The 22757-nt window shown below is 32.4% G+C and overlaps 1 protein-coding gene across 4 annotated transcripts in view; it reads right to left on the minus strand.

The window, feature by feature from the left end:
* The window catches only part of DMXL2 (Dmx like 2), a 187634-nt gene that overhangs the window by 90511 nt on the left and 74366 nt on the right, over positions 1-22757 (minus strand). For all 4 annotated transcript variants that reach the window (XR_004057317.1, XR_004057318.1, XM_030930656.1 and 1 more), the window contains exons 8-13: positions 21122-21305; positions 17925-18099; positions 14071-14310; positions 13326-13597; positions 12008-12704; positions 11508-11629 (exon numbers count right to left, since the gene is read on the minus strand). Coding sequence is in view for 2 of the 4 variants with exons in the window: in XM_030930656.1 (XP_030786516.1) it covers positions 11508-11629; positions 12008-12704; positions 13326-13597; positions 14071-14310; positions 17925-18099; positions 21122-21305 (1690 nt within the window). In the remaining 2 variants the exon portion in view is untranslated. The remainder of the gene's footprint in view (positions 1-11507; positions 11630-12007; positions 12705-13325; positions 13598-14070; positions 14311-17924; positions 18100-21121; positions 21306-22757) is intronic.

Consider the following 22757-nt stretch of genomic DNA (forward strand, 5'->3'; position numbering starts at 1 on the left):
AAGTACTCCCTGTAGGCCTGAGGTCATGGTGGCCACAGGGTAAGGTTCATCTGCCTTTGGAAAGGGGAGAGAAGGGTGGGAAGGACTGTGTCTTGTGGTTTGAGTACCAGCTCAGCCACGGTACAATAGAACACCAGGTAGACTTCTAAGGTTATTGACTCTGCTCCCTACCTCCCAGATGGTACTTCTAGACCAGCCCAGTGCATGGGGGAAATCATCACCCTAAAGGGAAGGACACAGGCCTGGCTGACTTTGCTACCTGCAGACTGTAGGAGCCCCAGGGCTTTGAGAGAACATAGGCAGTAGCTGGGGAGTGATTACAGCTGGCTTTGGGCAAGAACCAGTGCTGTGCTGGCTTCAGGCATGACCCAGCACAGTACTATAGGTGATGGCCACAGGGGTGCATGTGTCACTCCACTACCATCTCTAGGTGGCTCAGAAAAGAGAGACAGAAAGAGAAAGAGAGAAGGAGAGAGAGGTGAGAGATGGGGGAGAGAGGGGGAGAGAGAGATGGGGGGGTAGGGACAGAGAGGGGGAGGGGGGGAGAGAGAGAGAGAGAGAGAGACTGAGTTTGTTTGGAATACAGTAAGGGAAGAGAACAAGAGTCTCTGCCTGCTAATCCAGAGAATTCTTCCAGATCTTGTCCAAGACCATCAAGGCAGTACCTCTAAGAGTCTGCAAGAACCATAGCATAACTGGGCTTCGGGTCCCCCCAAAGCATATACAGCTTAGATCACAACACCCAAGTCCTTTTAAATACCTGGAAAGCCTTCCTAAGAAGGACAGATACAAGTAAGCTCAGACTGTGAAGACTATAACAAATACCTAACTCGTTAATGTCCATGCACCAAAGAACATCTACAAGTATTAAGATAATTCAGGAAAACATGACTTCACCAAATGAACCAAATAAGGTACCAGACACCAATCCTGGAGAAACAGAGATATGTGACCTCCAGACAGAGAATTCAAAATAGCTGTTTTGAGGAAACTCAAAGAAATTCAAGATAGCACAGACAACAAATTCAGAATTCTATCAGATAAATTTAACAAAGAAATTTAAATAACTGAAAACAATCAAGCAGGATTTCTAAACAATGCAACTGGCATACTGAAGAACGCATCAGAGTTTTTACTAGCAGAATTGATAAAGCAGAAGAAAGAATTTGTGAGTTTGAAAACAGGCTATTTGAAAACACACAGAGGAGACAAAAGAAAAATGAATAAAAAACAATGAAGCACATCTACAGGATCTAGAAAATAACCTCAAAAGGACAAATCTAAGAGTCATTGACCTTAAAGAGGAGGTAAAGAAAGAGGTAGGGGTGGAAAGCGATACTAATGGGGAAATTCCCAAGCCTACAGAAAGATATCAATTTATTCAAAGGGATAGTAACAGAGAAATTCCCAAGCCTACAGAAAGATATCAATATCCAAGTACGAGAAGGCTATAGAACACCAAGCAGATTTAACCCAAAGAAGACTACCTCAAGGCTTTTAATAATGAAACTCCCAAAGGCAATAAAGAAAGGATCCCAAAAGCAGCAAGAGAAAAGAAACAACATACAATGGAGCTCCAGTATGTTTGGCAACAGAATTTTCAGTGAAAAACTTACAGGCCAGGTGAGAAAGGCATGACATATTTCAAGTGCTGAAAAGAAAAAAAAAATTACCCCAGAACAGTGTATCTAGTAAAAATATCCTTCAAACATGAAGGAGAAATAAAAACTTTTCCAGACAGACAAAAACTGAGAGATTTCATCAACACCAGACCTATCACACAAGAAATGCTACAGGAGTACTTAAATCAGAAAAAAAGAGGACATTAATGAGCAATAAGAAGTCATCTGAAGGTACAAAACATTGGTAATAGTAAGTACACAGAAAAACACAGAATATTATTACACTGTAACAGTGGTGTGTAAACTGATCTTAAGTAGAAAGACTAAATGATGAATCAATCAAAAATAATAACTACAACTTTTCAAGATATAGACAGTACAAAAAGATATAAACAGTAATAACAAAAAGTTGTAGCAAGACAAAGTTAAGGAGTAGAGCCTTTACTAGTTTTCTTTAGGCTTGTTTATTTATGCAAACAGTGTTAAGTCATAATTAGCTTAAAATAATGGGTTGTAAGATAATATTTGCAAGCTTTGTGGTAATCTCAAATTAGAAAACATACAGTGAATACACCAAAAATAAAAAGCAAAACACTAAATCATATCACCAGCAAAAATCACCTTCACTAAAAGAAAGACAGGAAGGAAATAACAAAACAACCAGAAACAAATAACCAATGGCAGGAGTAAGTCCGTATCTATTAATCACTTGGACTAAATGGACTAAATTCTCCAATCAAAAGACATATAGCGGCTGAATGGGTAAACAAGATTCAATAATCTGTGGCCTGCAAAAAACACACTTCACACATAACGATGCACATAGGCTGAAAACAAAGGGATGGGAAAAGATACTGATATCAGTATCATTGTATGTCTGATACTATGTATCAAACAAAATAGTTTTCAAAACAAAAACTGTAAGAAGAGACAAAGAAGGTCACTATATAACATTGAAGGGGTCAATTCAGCAAGAGGATATAACAATTCTAAATGTATATGCACCCAACACTGGAACACCCAGATATATCAAGCAAATATTAGAGCTACAGAAAGAGACAGACCCCAATACTATCATAGCTGGAGACTTTGACATCACTCAGAATTGGACATATCTTCTAGACAGAGAAATCAACAAAGAAACATCAGACTTAATATGTACTACCAAAAAAAGGGACCTAATAGATACAGAACATTTCATGCAACAGCTACAGAATATACATTCTTTTCCACAGCACATGGATCATTCTCAAGGACAGACCATACATTAGGTCACAAAACAAGTCTTAAAACATTTTAAAATATGAAATAATATCAAGTATCTTCTCTGAACACATTGGAATAAAACTAGAAATCAATAACAAGAAATTTTGGAAACTATATGAACATATGGAAATTGAACAATATGCTCCTGAATGACAACAGAGTCAATGAAGAAATTCAAAAGAAAATTGAAAAATGTCTTGAAACAAATGATAATGAAAACATGACATACCAAAATCTATGGGATACTGCCAAAGCAGTACTGAAAGAGGGAAGTTTGTAGCTGTAAGTGCCTACATCAAAAAACAAGGAAGACTTCAAATAAACAACATAATGATGAATCTTAAAGAACTAGAAAAGCAAGAGCATACCAAACCCAAAATTGTAAAGGAAAAGAAATAATAAAGATCAATCAAAGCATAAATAAATGAAACTGAAACAAAGAAAAACATACAAAGATCAACAAAACAAAAAGTTAGTTTTATGAAAAGATAAAATAAAATTGACAAACTTTTTCCCAGACTAAGAAAAAGACAAAGAAGACCCAAATAAATAAAATCAGAGATGAAAAAAGGGATATTACAACTGATGCCCAAGAAATTCAAAGGATCAACAGTGGCTACTATGAGCAACTATATGCCAATAAATTGGAAAATCTATAAGAAATGGACAAATTCCTAGACACAAACAACCTATCAAGACTGAACCACAAAAGAAATCCAAAACCTGAATAGATCAGTAAAACAAGTAACAAGATCAAAGCCATAATAAACAGTCTCTAAGTAAAGAAAAGCCCAGGACCCAGTGGTTTTGCTCTGAATGCTACCAAACATATAAAAAAGAACGAATACCAACCCCACTCAAATTATTCTGAAAAATAGAGAAGGAAGGGATACTTTCAAACTCATTCTATGAGGCCAGTATTACCTTGATACCAAAACCAAACAAAGACACATCAAAAAAAGAACACAGGTCGATAACTCTGATGAATACTGATGCAAAAATCCTAAACAAAACACTACCAAAGCAAATTCAACAATATGGTTAAAAAGATTAAAAGATCATTTATCATAACAGGGATACAAGGATGGCTCAACAATATACAAATCAATCAGTGTGATACATTTCATCAACAGAATGAAGGACAAAAACCATGATCATATCAATTGATGCTAAAAAAAAAAGCATGATAAAAGTCAACACCCCTTCATGATGAAAACTCTAAAAAAATCTGGGTGTAGAAGGAACATACCTCAACATAATAAAAGCCATACACCACAGACCCACAGCTAGTATGCTGAATGGGGAAAAACTGAAAGCCTTTCCTCTAAGATCTAGAACACAAGGATGCTCACTTTCACCACTGTTGTTCAACATAGTGCTGAAAGTGCCAGCTCAGGCAATCAGACAAAATAAAGATATATAAAAGGCATCCAAATTGGAAAGGAAGAAGTCAAATTATCCTTGTTGGCAGACAGCATGATCTTACATTTGGAAACACCTGAAGACTCCACCAAAAACCATTAGAACTGATAAATTCAGTAAAGTTGCAGGATATCAATCAACATACAAATATCAGTAGCACTTCTATAGGCCAACAGCAAAAAATCTGAAAAAGAAATTTTGAAAAAGTAATCTCGGCTGGGTGCAGTGGCTCACGCCTGTAATCCCAGCACTCTGCGAGGCTGAGGCGAGAGGATCATGACGTCAGGAGATCAAGACCATCCTGGATAACACAATGAAACCCTGTCTCTACTAAAAAGAAAAAGAAAAAGAAAAATTAGCCAGGTATGGTGGCACATGCCTATAGTCCCAGCTACTCCGGAAGCTGAGGCAGGAGAATCACTTGAACCCGGGAGATGGAGTTGCAGTAAGCTGAGATCATGCCACTGCACTTCAGCCTGGGTGACAGAGACCCCGCCTCAAAAAAAAAAAAAAGTAATCTCATTTACAATAGCCACACATAAAATTAAGAACCTAGGAATTCACCAAAGAAGTGAAAGATCTCTATAATGAAAACTGTAAAATATTGAAGAAAGAAATTGAAGAGGACAAAAAAATGGAAAGATATTCCATGTTCATGGATTGGAGGAACTGATATTGTTAAAATGTCCATACTACCAAAAGCAATCTATAGATTCAATGCAATCCCTATAAAACACCACTGATATTCTTTATGGAAATTTTTTAAAAATCTAAAATTTATATGGAACCACAAAAGACCCAGAATAGCCACAGCTATCCTAAGCAAAAAGAACAAAACTGGAAGAATCATATTATCTGACTTTAAATTATACTACAGAGTTACAGTAATCAAAACAGCATGGTACTGGCACAAAAACACACACACAGACCAATGGAACAGCAAAGAGAATCCAGATACAAATCCACACACCTACAGTGAACTCATTTTTGACAAAGGTGCCAAGAACATACAATGGAGAAAAGGCAGTCTCTTCAACAAATGGTGCCAGGAAAACTGGATATCCATACGCAGAAGAATAAAACCAGACCCCATCACTAACCATATACAAAAATCAAATCAAAATAGATTAAAGATTTAAATCTAAGACCTCAAACTATGAAACTACTACAAGATAACATTGGGGAAACTTTCCAGGACATTGGTCTTGGCAAACATTTCCTGAGTAATACACAACAAGGACAGGAAACCAAAGCAAAAATGCACAAATGGGATCACATCAAGTTAAAAAGTATAGGATACAATCAACAAAGTGAAGAGACAACCCACAGAATGACAGCAAATATCTTCAAACTACTCATCTGAAAAGGGATAAATAACCAGAATATATAAGAAGCTCAAACAACCCTATAGGAAAAAATCTTAATAATCTAATCAAAAACTGGGCAAAATATTTGAACAGATATTTCTTAAAAGAAGACATACAAATGGCAAACAGACATGTGAAAAGGTGCTCAATATCAGAGATCATCAGAGAAATGCAAATCAAAACTACAGTGAGATATCATCTCACCCCAGTTAAAATGGCTTATATCCAAGACAGGCAATAACAAATGTTGGCATAGATGTGGAGAAAAGAAAACCCTCATATGCTATTGGTGGGAATGTAAATTAGTACAACCATGATAGAGAACAGTTTGGAGGTTGCTCACAAAACTAAAATAGACCTACCATACAATCCAGCAATTCCACTGCTGGGCACATACCCAAAAGAATGAAAATTAGTATATTGAAGAGGTATCTGCACTCCCATGTTTGCTGCAGCTCTGTTCAAAATAGCCAAGATTTGGAAGCAACCTAAGTATCCATCAACAGATGAATAGGTAAAGAAAAAAAATGTGGTACTTATATACAACAGACTACTAATTGGCCATAAAAAAGAATGAGATTCTGTCATTTTGCAGCAACAAGGATGAAACTGGAGGTCATTATTTTAAGTGAAATAAGCCAGGCACAGAAATACAAATATTGCATGTCCTCACTTATTTGTGGGAGCTAAAAATCAAAACAGGTGGATCCATGGAGATAGGGAGTAGAAGGATGATTACCAGAGGCTGGGAGGGGTAGTAAGGGATTGGCGGGAGGCAGGGACGGTTAATGGGTACAAAAAAATAGTTAGAATTAATAAGACCTAGTGTTTGATAGCACAACAGGATGACTATAGTCAATAATTTAATTGCTCATTTTTAAATAACTAGAAGAGCATATCATTTGTAACACAAAGGATAAATGTATGAGGTGATAGATACATTTTCCATTATTTGACTAAGAATTGCATGCCTATATCAAAACATCTCATGTACCCCACGAATACATACATCTACTATGTACCCACAAAAATTTTAAAAAAAGTTTTTAAACCTGCAACTAACATTATATGTAATGATCAAAGACTGAATGTTTTTCCTCCAAAAATGGGAAGAAGGCAAGAACATCCAATCTCACTTCTTATTCAACATGGTGTTGGAAGTTTTAGTTAACCACAACAAAATAAGAAAAACAAAAACCATACAGATTAGAAAGGAAGAGAAAATTGTTCCCATTTATAATGAGACGATTATCTACATGGAAAAGTCCCAGAAATCTACCAAAAACACTCCTACACCTAATATATGCATTCAGCAATGTTACAGGATACAAGATAAACACACAAAATTCAATTGCATTTGTATATTCAATCGTATTTGTATATTCAACTGTATTTGTATATCCCGGCAGTGACTACATGGACACCAACATTAAAAAGACAGTACCATTTACAATCAGTAGAATAAATGAAATACTTACGTATAAACCTAACAAAACATTCACAGGACATGCATGCTGAAGACCACAGGAGAGGGAGATTGGGGATACTATTGAAAGTTGTTTACTATATATATATTTATATACGTTTACATTATAAATATATATATATTTATATACGTTTACATTATAAATATATATATATTTATATACGTTTACATTATAAATAGATATATATTTAGTATAACGTTTCATTATAAATATTCAAATTATTTATATACGTTTACATTATAAACATATAATATAATTTATATACGTTACCATGATAAAATATATATAATTTATATACGTTTACATTATAAATATATATATTTCTATATCGTTTACATTATAAATATATATATGTATTATACGTTTACATTAAATATATATTTATACGTTTACATTATAAATTTATATATTTTATATACGTTTACATTATAAATTTATATTATTATATACGTTTACATTATAAATTTATATATTATATCTTTAATTATAAATTTATATATTTATATACGTTTACATTATAATATATTATTTTATATTTATATACGTTTACATTATAATATATATTTATATATTTATATACGTTTACATTATAATATATATATTTATATATTTATACGTTTTACATTAAATATATATATTTATATATTTATATACGTTTACATTATAAATATATATATTTATATATTTATACGTTTACATTATAAATATATATATTTATATATTTATATACGTTTACATTATAATTATATATTTTATATTTATATCGTTTACATTATAAATATTATCTTTATATTTTTATACGTTTCATTATAAATATATATTATATATTTATATACGTTTACATTATAATATATATTTATATATTTATATACGTTTACATTATAAATATATATATTTATATATTTATATACGTTTACATTATAATATATATATTTATATATTTATATCGTTTACATTATAAATATATATTTATATATTTATACGTTTACATTATAAATATATATTATATATTTATATACGTTTACATTATAATATATTATTTATATATTTATATAATGTTTTACATATATATATATTTATATATTTATATACGTTTACATTATAAATATATATATTTATATTTATATACGTTTACATTATAATATATATTTATATATTTATATACGTTTACATTATAAATATTATTTATATTATATATACGTTTACATTAAATATATATATTTATATTTTATATACGTTTACATTATAATATAATATTTATACGTTTACATTATAAATATATATTTATATATTATACGTTTACATTATAATATATATATTTATATATAATTTATATACGTTTACATTATAATATATATATTTTATACGTTTACATTATAAATATATATATTTATATATATATTTATATACATTTACATTATAAATATATATTTATATATATATTTATATACGTTTACATTATAAATATATATTTATATATATATTTATATACGTTTACATTATAATATATATATTTATATATATTTATATACGTTTACATTATAAATATATAATTTATATATCTATTTATATACTTTACATTATAATATATATATTTATATATATTTTATACGTTTTACATTATAAATATATATTTATATATATATTTTATACGTTTACATTATAAATATATATATTTATATATTTATATACGTTTTACATTATAAATATAATTTATATATATATATAGATAGGTTACAGGATGAAATGAGATGGGAGAAATATAGATTTATAAGTTTACATTATAAATATATATATATTTATATATATATTATTTTACATTTACTTATAATATATATATATTTATATATATATATATGTTTACATTATAAATATATATATATTTATATATATATTTAGAGATGGGGTCTCACTATGTTGCCCAGGCTGGTCTTAAACTTATGGGGTCAAGCAATCTTCTCATCTCAGCTTCCCAAAGTGCTAGGATTACAGACGTGAGTCACCGTGCCTGGCTACATTATATTTTGAGTATTATATTATTATTTGAAGGTAGACTATGAGAGGTTAAAGATGCATATTACAAAACCTTGAGGTACCACCAAAAACAAAACACCGAGTATAATGGAGAACAAATAGAACCATAAGAAAATACAAAATCCCCCAAATCATGGGGAATGCCATCAATGGCAAAAAACGAAAAACCAGCAAAAATTCCCATTTTCAAAAAGGAAAAGAGCATACTGCTGCAGGGCAGACTGAGGAGCTTAATGTCTATCTAGTACAACGTTTTGGTCACCAAGGGATGTCAAGGTGTGTACATTATACCTATCATATATTAAAACAAATCACCTCATATAACTTTGACTTTCTTCTTTGACTGCAGAAAGTAGAAAGAGTGTATTTTATTTCAGAAAGTATATGACAGGCTGTCTCACAGAAATCCTTGAAACAAGCTGAAAAACATTCCAAAAAATGAAAATGGAGAAAGATTTCAAATGTATACTGCTAGGTTCTTTCTTCAGACCTGTCTATTTATCATATTAATAACTGACTCAGATGATGTAGATATAACACTCTTCAAATAGGCTGGTGACATAGTCATAAAGCAGTAACAAATATATTAAATAACATAATCCAGATTCAAAAAGATACTGAGAGACTGGACTGTTTAGTTGTGCTCAGCAAGATGAAATGTAATAGGAAAAAATAGGTCTACATTTGGACCCCAAATTCAAATGCACAAATACAGAATGGAGAAGACAAGGCTTAGCAGAGGGCAGGGACAGGGAAAGACTTCGGGATATTGAGAGTCAGCTCATGATGAATCAATTACATATAAAGAATGTAGAGTGCCTGTCAAAACATAAATGTATCTAACGAGAGAGGTCACAATATTGCTGTTTTAGTCATCCTACAAGGCTCAGAGCACAGACAAACGGAAACCTGCTCAGAAGAGTAACCAGGGTCAAATGTAAAACAGTTAAAGAAACTTGATAGGCACAGGCGGAGCAGGTTTGGCCTGAGGTAGTAAGGTTCACGGGTTACAAGAAAGCTGTCTTTAAATATCTTGAGGTGTTCTCATATGCAAGAAATATTAGATTTACTATAAGTAGAACTAGCACTAACAAATAGAATTTACACAAAATAAATAGCATTTAAATACGATTGTTTGAGCTATTCAAGGACAGAATAAGCTGCATTTAGAGTTGAGTCTCCCTCATCAGTGGCTAGATGACAAATTGACAGGAATGAAGCAGAGGGGAATAAAGCATCAGATGACTGGTGAGACCAGGTGACCTTTAAAGTATCTTCCAATTCTAGTTCTATGATTCTATTTTTCTAGACTTTCTCTATGCCAAACCTTAAGCTCCAATCCAAATGGCTTTCTCACTGTTTCTGGAACAAGCTTTACATATGTACTTTCCTGTATCTATACTTACTTTCAGGCAATTTTCTCACTCAGGCAAAGACAAAGAATTTATCTTTCTAAATCTTATCCACCCATCAAGAATGAACCCAAATACTGTCCTTAATGACTTCCATGCCTACCTTAATCTGATCTCTCTCTCCTCTGAATAATGAAACACTTCTAGGGCCATCCTTTTGGCAATTAATTGCGTATCACTCTTAGACTTCTTGTCTTATGTCTTAAACTGCTACTTAACTTTTTATTAATAAGCTTTCTCTTCAACTAAATTAAAAGCTCCTTAAAGGTAGATCTGAAACTTATATTCTGTACTCACTTTACATCTAGGAGAACACAGTAGATGCTCAAAAATAGTCACTGGTTTTCAATAATGGAAACATTTTTATTAGAATAGTTGTTTCTATAGGTAAATGGAAAATCTGTTCAACTCTAGATACTATCATATATGACTTCTAGCTCATATACAGAACTATCAGAATGAGATGCTGCCACCCACTGATAACAAATTCTAACCAGAGAATTTTTTTAATGGTCAATCAAGCTTGAAAAAGTTCCAGTTTTCCAACCTAAACATACAGCTTGATAAAGATGTCTTAAAACCTTTTTTGAGCAAAGTAAGATTAAAAGAACCAAACTAGAGAGTAAAATATGTTACAAACAAATAATATTTTAGAAAAAATCCTTTTTATTTCTTTTTATGTAAAATGTATTAATGTGTGGTATGTACACTAAAATTTTGATTCATATACCTTGGAACACAACTTAGGAAAAAATAAATGTGTCATATATATATCATATGCAGCCCAGAACATATGCTTACTCCCTAAACAGCAACTAACAAATATAGGTCCTAGACAAGTCAAAAGAAAATTCTTTACCACCTTAGATAAATTAATAAAGATTATTAAATACTTACTGAAGATTCTGGGTCTGACAATTCATCCAATAATTTCCTTGCATCCACTACAGCTTGATAGAGTCTCAGATTTTTGCCATCAGAAGCAACAAAGCAAGCACTTGCAGAATTGCAATATGTGCCTGAGAAAGGAAAACAAGGACTCTGGGTTCTAAACATGTAGTTTATTTTTCTTATTGGCTAAAGGATAAGAAACAAGTATTCACATTTTTCTTTTGAGGCTTAACCATGGTCTAGAATCACAATTAAACAGGTACAATAAGTAGATACAAAATTATTAACAAAAAAATTTAATTTAAAAATGGATTATGAGAGGTTAAAAACTTCTCAGTTCTAAAAATAAGTCTCATGCCTGTATTCTGAATATTAAAAATCACCTTAATAATAAAACTGAATACTTACTAAAAATCATCTTAATAACAACAATATAAACCATTTTGTATATAACAAATAATAGTTTAAAAGCTTTTGTTAATTTCACAATTACAATGAACACTTACCTAGACAGTAACTGGGAATGAGAGTTGGAAGCCAAGCCACATTAGAGAACGCTGAGGTATGTAAAGAGTTAATTCGAGCCAATTCTGATACTCCTCCAGTGTATGACAAAGGTCCTATTGGGTCTACACGCCACAGAATAAGTTCACTGTAGATTGCATTTGGGTCATGAAATGTACGAGTTGCTGCATTTCTAAGAGGTTGTTTTGAGGAACCTTTCATATGTTTTACAGGGTCCATTAATCTACTTAATTTATTGTCTGAGTCCCACTGATAATCTGATTCAGGAGTCAACAGAGCATTATGATGAGAGGATGTCAATAACAATGGTAAAACTGAATGACATGCCAGGTCATTGAGGTGAAATCGATGACCGCAATATCTAAATTTGTGAGATACAGTTAGAACAGTGGTAAAGGCAGACTTATCAGCAAAAGTGACTGCCCACTGATTTAAAGAACCATCTATGTGTTTAGAGATCATCATCACTGTGGGAGCTAAGATGTTCATATTTGTACTGTGTGATCTAGAGTGTGGCTGTGATCCGTGAGGACTGCCTACAGACATCCCCTCCTGGTGTAACAAGGTGTGGTCAGAATCTTTTGTCGCATTTATACAGGCATACATCATGATATTTTTACTAAGAGAGCTTGCATCACCAGAGGGAAATGCAACAGGAATCCGAGAAGAAAAAGAAACCTGGAAAACATAATTATATGATTCAGTACAAATAGTTTACCTCCTCTCAAAAAAAAGACTTCTCAAAATACCAAATCTCAGCTTCTTATCAAAAAACGTCATTTTCAACCTCTTTATGGTTCAATCCCTTTCTTCTATTTACGAAATATCATATCTCTATTCGTGGCCTAAGAGAAGGCTGAAGAAATAAAGTTCAGGTGCTTTGCTTGTACAACAGAATGACCACCAGCCACAGATCTAAATAGCAATAAAGTTGAAAGAGATGACAAGTAAAGGCAGCTTCGTTTAGCTCATCAAATTGGGCACAAGGAGGAGCTCATCCTGATTCATATTTTCAGGGTAGTTTCTTAATCTTATTCAAAATATTATTAACTCCCCCCAAAATCAACACATATTTAAATATTCAGTACTGCATTTCAAGGCCAAATTCATTATCTTCTAACTAATCAAGTTTGCTAAGCTTATAGTCACTGATCCCTTCTGAAAGCAAGAAGTATTCTTTACTCAGATGCTTATCAAAACCAAAATTTTCAGTAATTCTACAAACATGCTAACTCTACAAAGCATTTATTTTTTTATTGCTTTCAGAAACGTAAAAACTATTTCATCAATAAAATATACCTGGACTTGTCTAAATATTCCAGGATTATATTCATCCAAATACTTTACATGCCACACTAGAAAGGTACCATCTACAGGGTGTATTGTAAAAAGCATATCAGGATTCTTATTCCATTCAGTTAGCAGCGTTTCAATCTTCCGATCAAGCAGAACCGTAGGCAGTGGCATTGGTACACTAAGTCGTGAATAAGTTCTAGGACTTCCTTCTCTTTCTCCATCTTCATGTTCCGATGATCCTGTACCTGCCTCAGATTCTCTATCCAGGGATAAATCTGAACCAGAAAATATATTTATCAATACATGCATTAAGTAATTCATTTACATACTAGACTACAAATAAATGGCATACTATCTTTAAAAACTATAAATCTCTTTTCCAATTTACAGTCAGGAAAAAAAAAGGAAACTTTTGTCTGAATTGAAAGTTACTATAGTTACTACTTTTAGATAAATTAAAACTTCATTCACCCTATCATTACTACTACCATTAGCAAAACCTGTTCCCCAGAAAAGGCTATGGCTTCCAAAGACTCAAAGAAATATGTTATAACAAAACATATAGTTAGATGATGTTTGCAGGACCTAGCAGAGTGTCTGATCCAAGGCAGATGGTCAGTAAATACTTGTGTAACAAATAGAAAAGTAAAAAGGAGGAAGAGTGGGAAGGAAGAATTCAAAACTAAAAGTGGTACCACAGAAGGCTGTTAACTTTGGAGTAAGAAAAACCTGAACACAGGATACTAACCATGGTCTAATTTCATATGTAAACCCCGTTCTCTATCCTCCTGTGAATGCTCCTCATCTTCTCTATCTGCATCATCACTTTCATGATCTACCTGCTTATCAGAAAGTTTTCGTAACTGATGCATAAATATTTCTGTAGATGACGTAAAATGAAATTCCTTGTTGTTTAACCAATGAACTACAAAGCCCCCATTTCCATCATCAACATTAAATGCAGTGCCAACCAAGACATTTGGAATATCTGTGGAAATAAAAAAGATTTCAATATAAATTTTTTTATTTCTTTAAAAACATGACAAGTGCTTACAATGAGTAATCTATACAAAGAAAAGGTGCTAAACAAGTCAACACAATTTTAGCAGCATTTGTAAAAACGTTAACTGAATTTAATGGTAAATGTAAATCTTAAGAATGACAGACTTATATGAAATTAAACTATTAACTTAAAAACAAAATACACAAATGTATCAACCTTCAGTGAATTCTAGTTTGGGGACAGGAGATGAAAAATTAAAGCAGAAAAGCAGCCATAAAAGAGATAACTGGGGAAGTTTAAATATGAACTGGATATTAGATATTATGGAATTACTTATCATTTTCTTAGGTATGATGATATTACGATTATGTGAGAGAATTTTAGGAGATACTTGCTACTGTAAGGGTGATACACCATGATAGGTGTAACTTATTTTGAAAAGACTAAGAAAACATTTCGACTGTGTGCTCATGCCTGTAATCCTAGCACTCTGGGAGGGAGAAGCAGGTGGATTGCCTGAGCTCAGGAGTTTGAGACCAGCGCGGGCAACACAGTGAAGCCCCATCTCTACTAAATACAAAATACAAAAAATTAGCCCAGCATGGAGGGGTGCGCCTGTAGTCCCAGCTACTTGGGAGGCTGAAGCAGGAGAATTGCTTGAACTCGGGAGGCAGAGGTTGCAATGAGTCGAGATCACTCCACTGTACTCCAGCCTGGGTGACAGAACAACACTCCGTTTCCAAAAAAAAAAAAGAAAAAGAAAAGAAAGAAAGACAAAGAAAAGAAAACATTTCACACACATACACACAGAGACATTTGCCACACATAAAGCAACCGTGGCAAAATGTTAACTGTTGAATCAAAGTGAAGAATATAAAAGTATTCACTGTACTATTCTTCCAACCTTTCTTAGTGTTTGAAACTTTACTAAAAATCTGTCAGGAAATAACATGAAGAAAAAACACAAGAAGGCAGGCAAAATTCTAAGTAAGAGAGAATTTCTCCATTTGAGGTAACTGAAATTTATGAAGTTGACGAGTTCATGTAAGACAGTATAAATTGGCCAGGGTGGTGGCTCATGTCTGTAATCCCAGCATTTTTGGAGGCCAAGGCAGGAGGATCACTTGAACTTAGGAGTTTGGGACCAGCCTGGGAAACAGAGAGACAGTGTCTCTACAAAAAATACAAAAATTAGCCAGGAGTGGTGGCACACACCTGTGGTCCCAGCTACTCAGGAGGCTGAAGTGGTAGGATTGCCTGAGCCCAAGAGGTCAAGGCTGCACTCTAGCCTGGGTAACAGAGCGAGACCCTGTCCCCCTCCGCCCAAAACATGGTGTAAATCAAAAACTTAATCTCCTTAATTTCAATCCATATTATAAATAATTCATTCAACAGACGGAAAAATTGTCCTTTGCAAAAAGAAGTGAAAATCTAAAGATAAAATGCATGGACAATAAATATGAATGCTAAATAATGCTTTAAATTGTTCTTTCTTTCCAGTTCCTGGATGACCATCCTGGTTTTGTGATAAAAATGAAATAAATCATATAAAATAGGATTTGTGAATTAGCAATCCTGTAAAACACTACATCACCTATGTGACTATATAGTAATCTTGCTCAAAGTGTTAAACCTAAATCTTATGAACAAATATTCAGACTGTGAGACATTCTGAAAGAAAACTGAGAGACAACTTTTTGAGACTGACAGATTTTTTTTTGACAGTTGAGAGAGGGACTGTTCTAGATTGGAGGAATTGAAAGAAAATAATCTGCATTTAAGACAGGAATCTATATTTGCATATGAACTATATATTACATGGTATTATTTTATCCGTGTTCCTCACATGCAATAACAGTATTACAGTTATGGAAGCAAATTCCCTTTTTTGCTAAAAGATATATTCTTAAACATTTAGGAGGTGAAGGGTAATGTGATAAACAACTTTACTTTCAAATGGTTCCGCCAAAAATAAGGGAGGAGGCAGCAAAGACATATCTATACAGGCAGAGAGGGGAGAATAAAAGAATAAATGACAAGATGTTAATATGTGGTAAATCTGGGTAAGTGGTATATGGGTATTTGCTGTACTATTTTTTCAACTTTCTTGTAGTTTCAAAAAATTTTTTGAAAAAAAGGTGAAGAGGACAAGTCCTAACAATATAAAATTATTTGCATTTAGTAATCTATTTGGTCAACTTAAATGTTATATTTACATGCAGTAACCAAAAATGCATGATGTTAAACATTTTTAAGAAAATTGTTTTTAAAATAATATGTAGGTAAGTTAGGATGAGCATGAATAAAATTAGTGACGGTTAGTAAAGAAGCTGGGGAAGACCAGGGCCCAGTGGCTGCAAGAACATATCCAGTCCTTAGGCTCAAATGATGTGACACAATGCTCATCCTCTGTGATCCTATTCTATCTAATTAGGACAGTGCACACAGTTAAAAACAAAATAACATGTAATCAGATGGCAAAGCACTGTCCAATAGAAATATAATGCAGACCAAAAATGCAAGACATGTTAAACAAATTTTAGATATTTCAGTAGCCATGTTTCAGAAGGTAAAATGAAACAGGTAATATTAATTTTAATGATATACTTTATTTGACTCAACATATACAAAAGAGTCTTTCAACAAGTAATCAATATGAAATAAAATTATTAATGAAATAGTTTTCATTATTTTTTATACTAAGTCTTGGAACTTCAGTGTGTATTTTACAGCATATCTCAGTTTGGACCAGCCACATTTCAAGTCCTCAAACAGCTAATACGGGGCTAGTGGCTACTCTATAAAACAGCACATATCTAGAGTCACCACTGAAGATCACCCTTTTAGAATTCTATTTACTAAATACTGTATTTACATACAGAAACATTTAAAACTAAAAGCCCCTTCACTCTGAAGCAACAGACCTCCAGTTCAATAACATACAACTATAATTTTATATAAAACTTTATATAGTTCTGAGCAATGTAATATAAAATTTATAGCCTTTCTCATACATTTCCATGTAGAAGGAAAACATATTGCCTTTAAAATAGAAGCTCACAAATATGTGTGCCAACAAAGAACCTGCCTCAAAATACTTCTCAGTCACATAGGGGAAAAAGGGAAAAGAAAATATTCAAGTTAGAAGGAAAAGTGTTTTCCTTAGTATAGGACAAGAAAGTCTACAAGGGTAGAAAACAAGATATGCTGAGATATAAGAAAAACTTTGTAAAAATATATTTAGAGGAGGTTATAAAAAAGAGTTGGGAAGATTTAAACTGTGAAGTGAGGGAAATTACACTAATTTACCAGGCTGCCACCAATTGTGACATCAGGTTCAGTTAAAGCTCTAATTTACTGGGAAACCTTGTTATAGACTAGACAAAGATGCTCAGAAATAGCTACTGAAGTTAATACCCTGAGAATCACATAGTCCCAATTCAAAAAATGGTACTTTATATTATATCTCTATTCCAATTAAGTATTTTAAAGGCAACATGAAATAATAAAATAAAAAATAGGTTATAAAAGTAGTTCCACTTTTCTATTTAATTACCTGACTTCAACATATTTATGGGAAATAAAACTTTATCCTTTACCTGTGGCAGGGTTGATGCTTGCTGCAATATGAAAATGACAGAGGGCATTTGCATGGTGGGAAATGTGTCTTTGAACTTCATGCATTGCTGTCTGGTCGGGCATTAATTCAGCGTGAGTTACAAGAACAGATGACCTCCTCTGTCCTTTCCTTAAATTTTTCAAATGGTGTATTGTCTAAAATAGAAAAATAGCTGCTGAGCCCAACTGTTGAAGGTCTAATAAATGCCAACCAAAATACTCTTAATTATTAAGAGGTTTCAGATTTTTTTCTCCATATAAACCTGATCATTTTAAAGGGAATTTTTTAAATTACAGTAAAACTATTTTGGATGTATTCTCTACAGTTCTTGTAAACTTTTAGTTCAAGGCAAAAAGTAGTGTGCAAAAATACGTATTCATGTTATCTACAAAACATGAATAAAATTCCCGTTAATATTAGAAGGTCCAAAGTTTTTTTTTTTCAGGATATCCTAGTACTGAGACAGAATTTTCTAGTCATAAGAGTAAAAAAAAAAAATTCCTGAGTCTTCCTACCAGGAAGAATATTGCCTCCCCAATATTGCCTCTCACTTAAAATTAAACAGTCAGCTAAATAATCAAATTCATGATATTGATTATAAAGAAAAAAACAGGGTATGAAAATACAGAGTAACAAGGGGAACCTACCCAGCTAGGAGTAGACAAGGAAAGACCTCATTAAAGTGTTGACCTTTAATTTGTTTAAATTGTTTTAAACAATTTGCAAATTGGATTTGTTTAAATTGAGATAAATCTATATGATTAAAATTCTTCATTAGCATGCGTGATCATGTGGACTATTTTAGACATGGGGCCACGTCATCCTTGGCATTATCTTTTTTCTCCATGTCATGGCCCCACCTCGCAGTAATTCCTTATTCTGTAACTTAACCCACTCCCAAGACCATGTTTCATAATAACTTTCTATTCTTTTCCTTTGTTCTTCACATTCAATTAAATAAAGTATAAAATGTTATCAATTCTTTCTTCATTAAAGTAACATATTTGGTATATCCTCTCAATTTCTACAGCCCTTCTCATTTTACCTATGGAAAATAGTATCAGGTCAATGGTATGTCCCCCACCTCTGGTCTCCCACTACGGAGTTGCTTATTGCTTTGATAACAGGGTTAAGATGGACATTAGAGACCCCCTGGTCCAAACTGCGTATCAAATTATTTTCACTGGATCCTTGACATTTACCATTATTTTAAATTAGACTGACAAGACTGATCTAACACTGGCTATTTTCTCCTAGAAACAAAAAATATAACTTAAGTATATATACAATTATATAGACCTAACAGTTAGGAGTTCCATAGGAAAGGATAGGATGTCAGAAAGCAAAGTTACTTGTAAGTCAGACACTTATGCCTTTTTTTAAAAAAACTATCTTAACATATTAATTAATAATATTACTAAAAGACAGTAAAAACTTGTCAAATCACTGGTTACATATCTACTCATATTTCTGTTCTATTTTACATGGCAATAATTCAATTTAACAAACACTTGAAAAGCAATATATCAGGTACTATGGAGGATACAAAGATGTCTAAAAGCCCTTAGTTTCCAAAGGCTCATATATAATTTGAAGATAAAATACGTTACATAAGTATAAGTAAATGATCATAAATATCTAGTTAAAAATTAAGTACTCTGTCCTACTAAATACCAGTATCAAAATAAAAGATAACTGTTTTGACATCTGGTTTTAATTTCACTTACATTTTAAATACTGAAAAAAATGTACAAATAGCGCCCAATCATAGGCAGTGATATAGTTTGGATACTTGACCCTGCCTAAATCTCACGTTGAATTGTAATCCCCATTGCTGGAGGTACAGCCTGGTGGGAGATGTTTGGGTCATGAGCCAGATCCTCATGGCTTGGTGTTGGTATTGTCTTTGCAACAGCGAGTGAATGATCATTTAAAAGTCGGCACCTCCCCCCAACTCTTTCTTGCTCCTGCTTTTATACCATGTGATGTGCTGACTCCTGCTTCAACTTCTGCCATGGGTAAAAGCTCCCTGTGGCCTCCCTAGAAGCCAGCCAGATTCTGGTGCCATGCTTCCTATAGGACCAAGAGGCAATTAAACCTCTTTTCATTATAAATCACCCAGTTTCAGACGTTTCTTCATAGCAGTGCAAGAATGGCCTAATATAGACAATATCTGAGGAGGGCTGCTTCATATAAAACTTTTATTACACATCCTTAACCTGTCAAAGTTGTACAATATTTCTGCTTGGTAAAATGGCAAAGCCACTTTGACTATGCAAGCTTTAAACTGTTAATGTAAATACATAAAGTAAAAGTATAGTCAATAATGTAGAGTGTAACAAATTAAGTATAAAAAGTTATAAAATATTACTGCATAATATGATCTCAATCTTATAAAGAAAAATACACGTATTCACATGACTAGAATAGTTGAATTATAAATTCCATCATTTCTTCTCCTTTTCTTAATCCAATTCTAGCATACATTATTTGAATAAAAAAGTCACAAGAAAAATAGTAAACTAAGTTTACTATAATACATTTCTGACAATTTAAAATAATGCATATATCTCACTGTATTACCTAATCATATGGGACACAATCATTTGTGCTATATGTTATAATCTAATTTCTTATGAAGCACTTTTATTTCATACTGTATTTAAAAATTAGAAAAATTATTTCATTTTCAAAATATTCAATCATGGAAACTCCAAAGAAGTTCAGTTGTGTCTAATATCTTAATAAACATCTGTATTCTTAAGGAACAAAATAGTCATTTTTAACTAGAACAAAATTTTAATCTTTATGAAACAAAAGCAAAATATTTTTAATTACAACTAATTTCAAGGACCTTTACATTATTTTACTAATACTCCTATAGATTTTCACATCTGACATGCAAAGGATTAAAATATTATCTAGAACTTGAGCATATATCAATTTTTAAAAAATTTTTAATAATATTTACCTATACAACATGTCTGAGATCATTAATTTCTGCATTTGGCTTCTTAGTGCAATAAATAAGTAGTCTAACAAGCATAAATGAGAGTTTATTGCTGTTAATTTCACTCATTACATGTACCATGTGTGCCATCTGCATATTAGTTTATAAATTTCCACCAGGCTCACATTATCATCAAAATTCATTTACCATTTTAAATAATATAATACCTCAAGAGCATGCTGTATTCTGTCTTTGTGTCTTCCAGCATGAGAAAGGTTGCTGGCAATGCTGGAAGTGGTAGTCTCACAAATCTGCTCACCCAAAAGACAGTCTTCTGGTAATAAAGTTTCTGCCCAGAGCCGGCACACACCATCATGACATGAAGTTAATAACACATTACAGACAGAGCCCCTAAAAACAAAGAGAAATAAATAAAGGTTAATGTGAATATCAATCCCATCAATTAATTAATATTTTGGTTCTTCATGCATAAAGTTAACATTAGGGCAAAACACGATGGAAAAAAGGAATCAATCAAAGAGCTTGAAATTATATATAGTATCACTGTGAACATCATAAGAACCGGGAAATTGTTTTGAAAAAAGAGCTAGAAATTACTGCTAGATTATACATTCAGGTTCTAGAGGATTATTAGTATCTCCTAAACAAAATATACAAACTAAACAGCAAAGGAAAACCTAATCATTGCAAATTACAGAATGACCATAATAAAAGATCATTAAATGTAATTAAACTATCTGGCTTACGGCAGTAGTTTCATTTTACATCATCCTTCCTATAACCCAAACAGTTACAAATAAATAATTATCTTCATCATGAAACTGTAAGGAGAGTATCATTTCAAACTATAAATCCATTTCCATTAAGTTAAAATAAGCAAAAATGGCATGGCATGGAGCAACGAAAGTAACTTACCTCTTCGTTACAAAGAAACAAAAAAATCATTCTCCATTTAAAAAAATGCTCACATAGAATCTAAGTCAAAAGTATTCTGCAAATAGATGCAGATGACTTAAGTAGAATAGACTTTTTATTTAGATTCAAAAAGTATATAAATTTCCCATGTTATCATTTACTGAGCATCTCTACAATGTGTGCTATATTTCCTATCAGGCATAAACAATCCTCAGATATATTCAGTAGGCGAAATAACCCTCCCTCAAGAACAAACTAGATTTCTAAGCAAGCTTCTGAGTGCCCAACAGCTTTCTTAGACCTGTATAAAATAATCATTTGTATAAGCTGTTTTGCAGTTTATTTAATCTTCTAAATACCTTTAAGAGATGCCACAACAATGAGGAAAAAATGTATAATAAAAAATTCTTTGAGAAACTTCTGTTGACAGCCCTCAGATTTAAAAAAAAAAAAAAAAAAAGTACAACCTGGCCACTTTCTTCAGACTACATTATATGCTTTAACACCATATATATAATTGACAGTTTTATACTGATATATTTCCCTTCAGTGTGTGCTTTCCTGTTATTTGCAAACATTTTCTTGCTAGGGTCTGCTAGAACCACAGCTACTACTAACAATTTCATTGCCTGGACACAAAGTATGTGCAAAAAAGCCTGTACTAAGCACTTCCCACCCACAAACTACACTTTTAGTTTCACAACAACTTTCTGAGGTAGGTACTATTACAACCCTCATTCTACAGAGAAAAACTAAGGCATAGACAGCTTAAGAAATTTAGTCAAAAACTCATGAAGCTAACAGGACTTAATTTCAGGCAGCTTGATGTCACAGCCTATGCTATTAATTACCACCATGTAAATAAACTAAAAGGACTTTACTTTCATTACTTTTATAAACATAAAAGGATAAAAACTAAAGTTGTAT

This window comes from Rhinopithecus roxellana, chromosome 5 (assembly GCF_007565055.1).
Source record: "Rhinopithecus roxellana isolate Shanxi Qingling chromosome 5, ASM756505v1, whole genome shotgun sequence".
Classification (NCBI taxonomy): Eukaryota; Metazoa; Chordata; class Mammalia; order Primates; family Cercopithecidae; genus Rhinopithecus; species Rhinopithecus roxellana.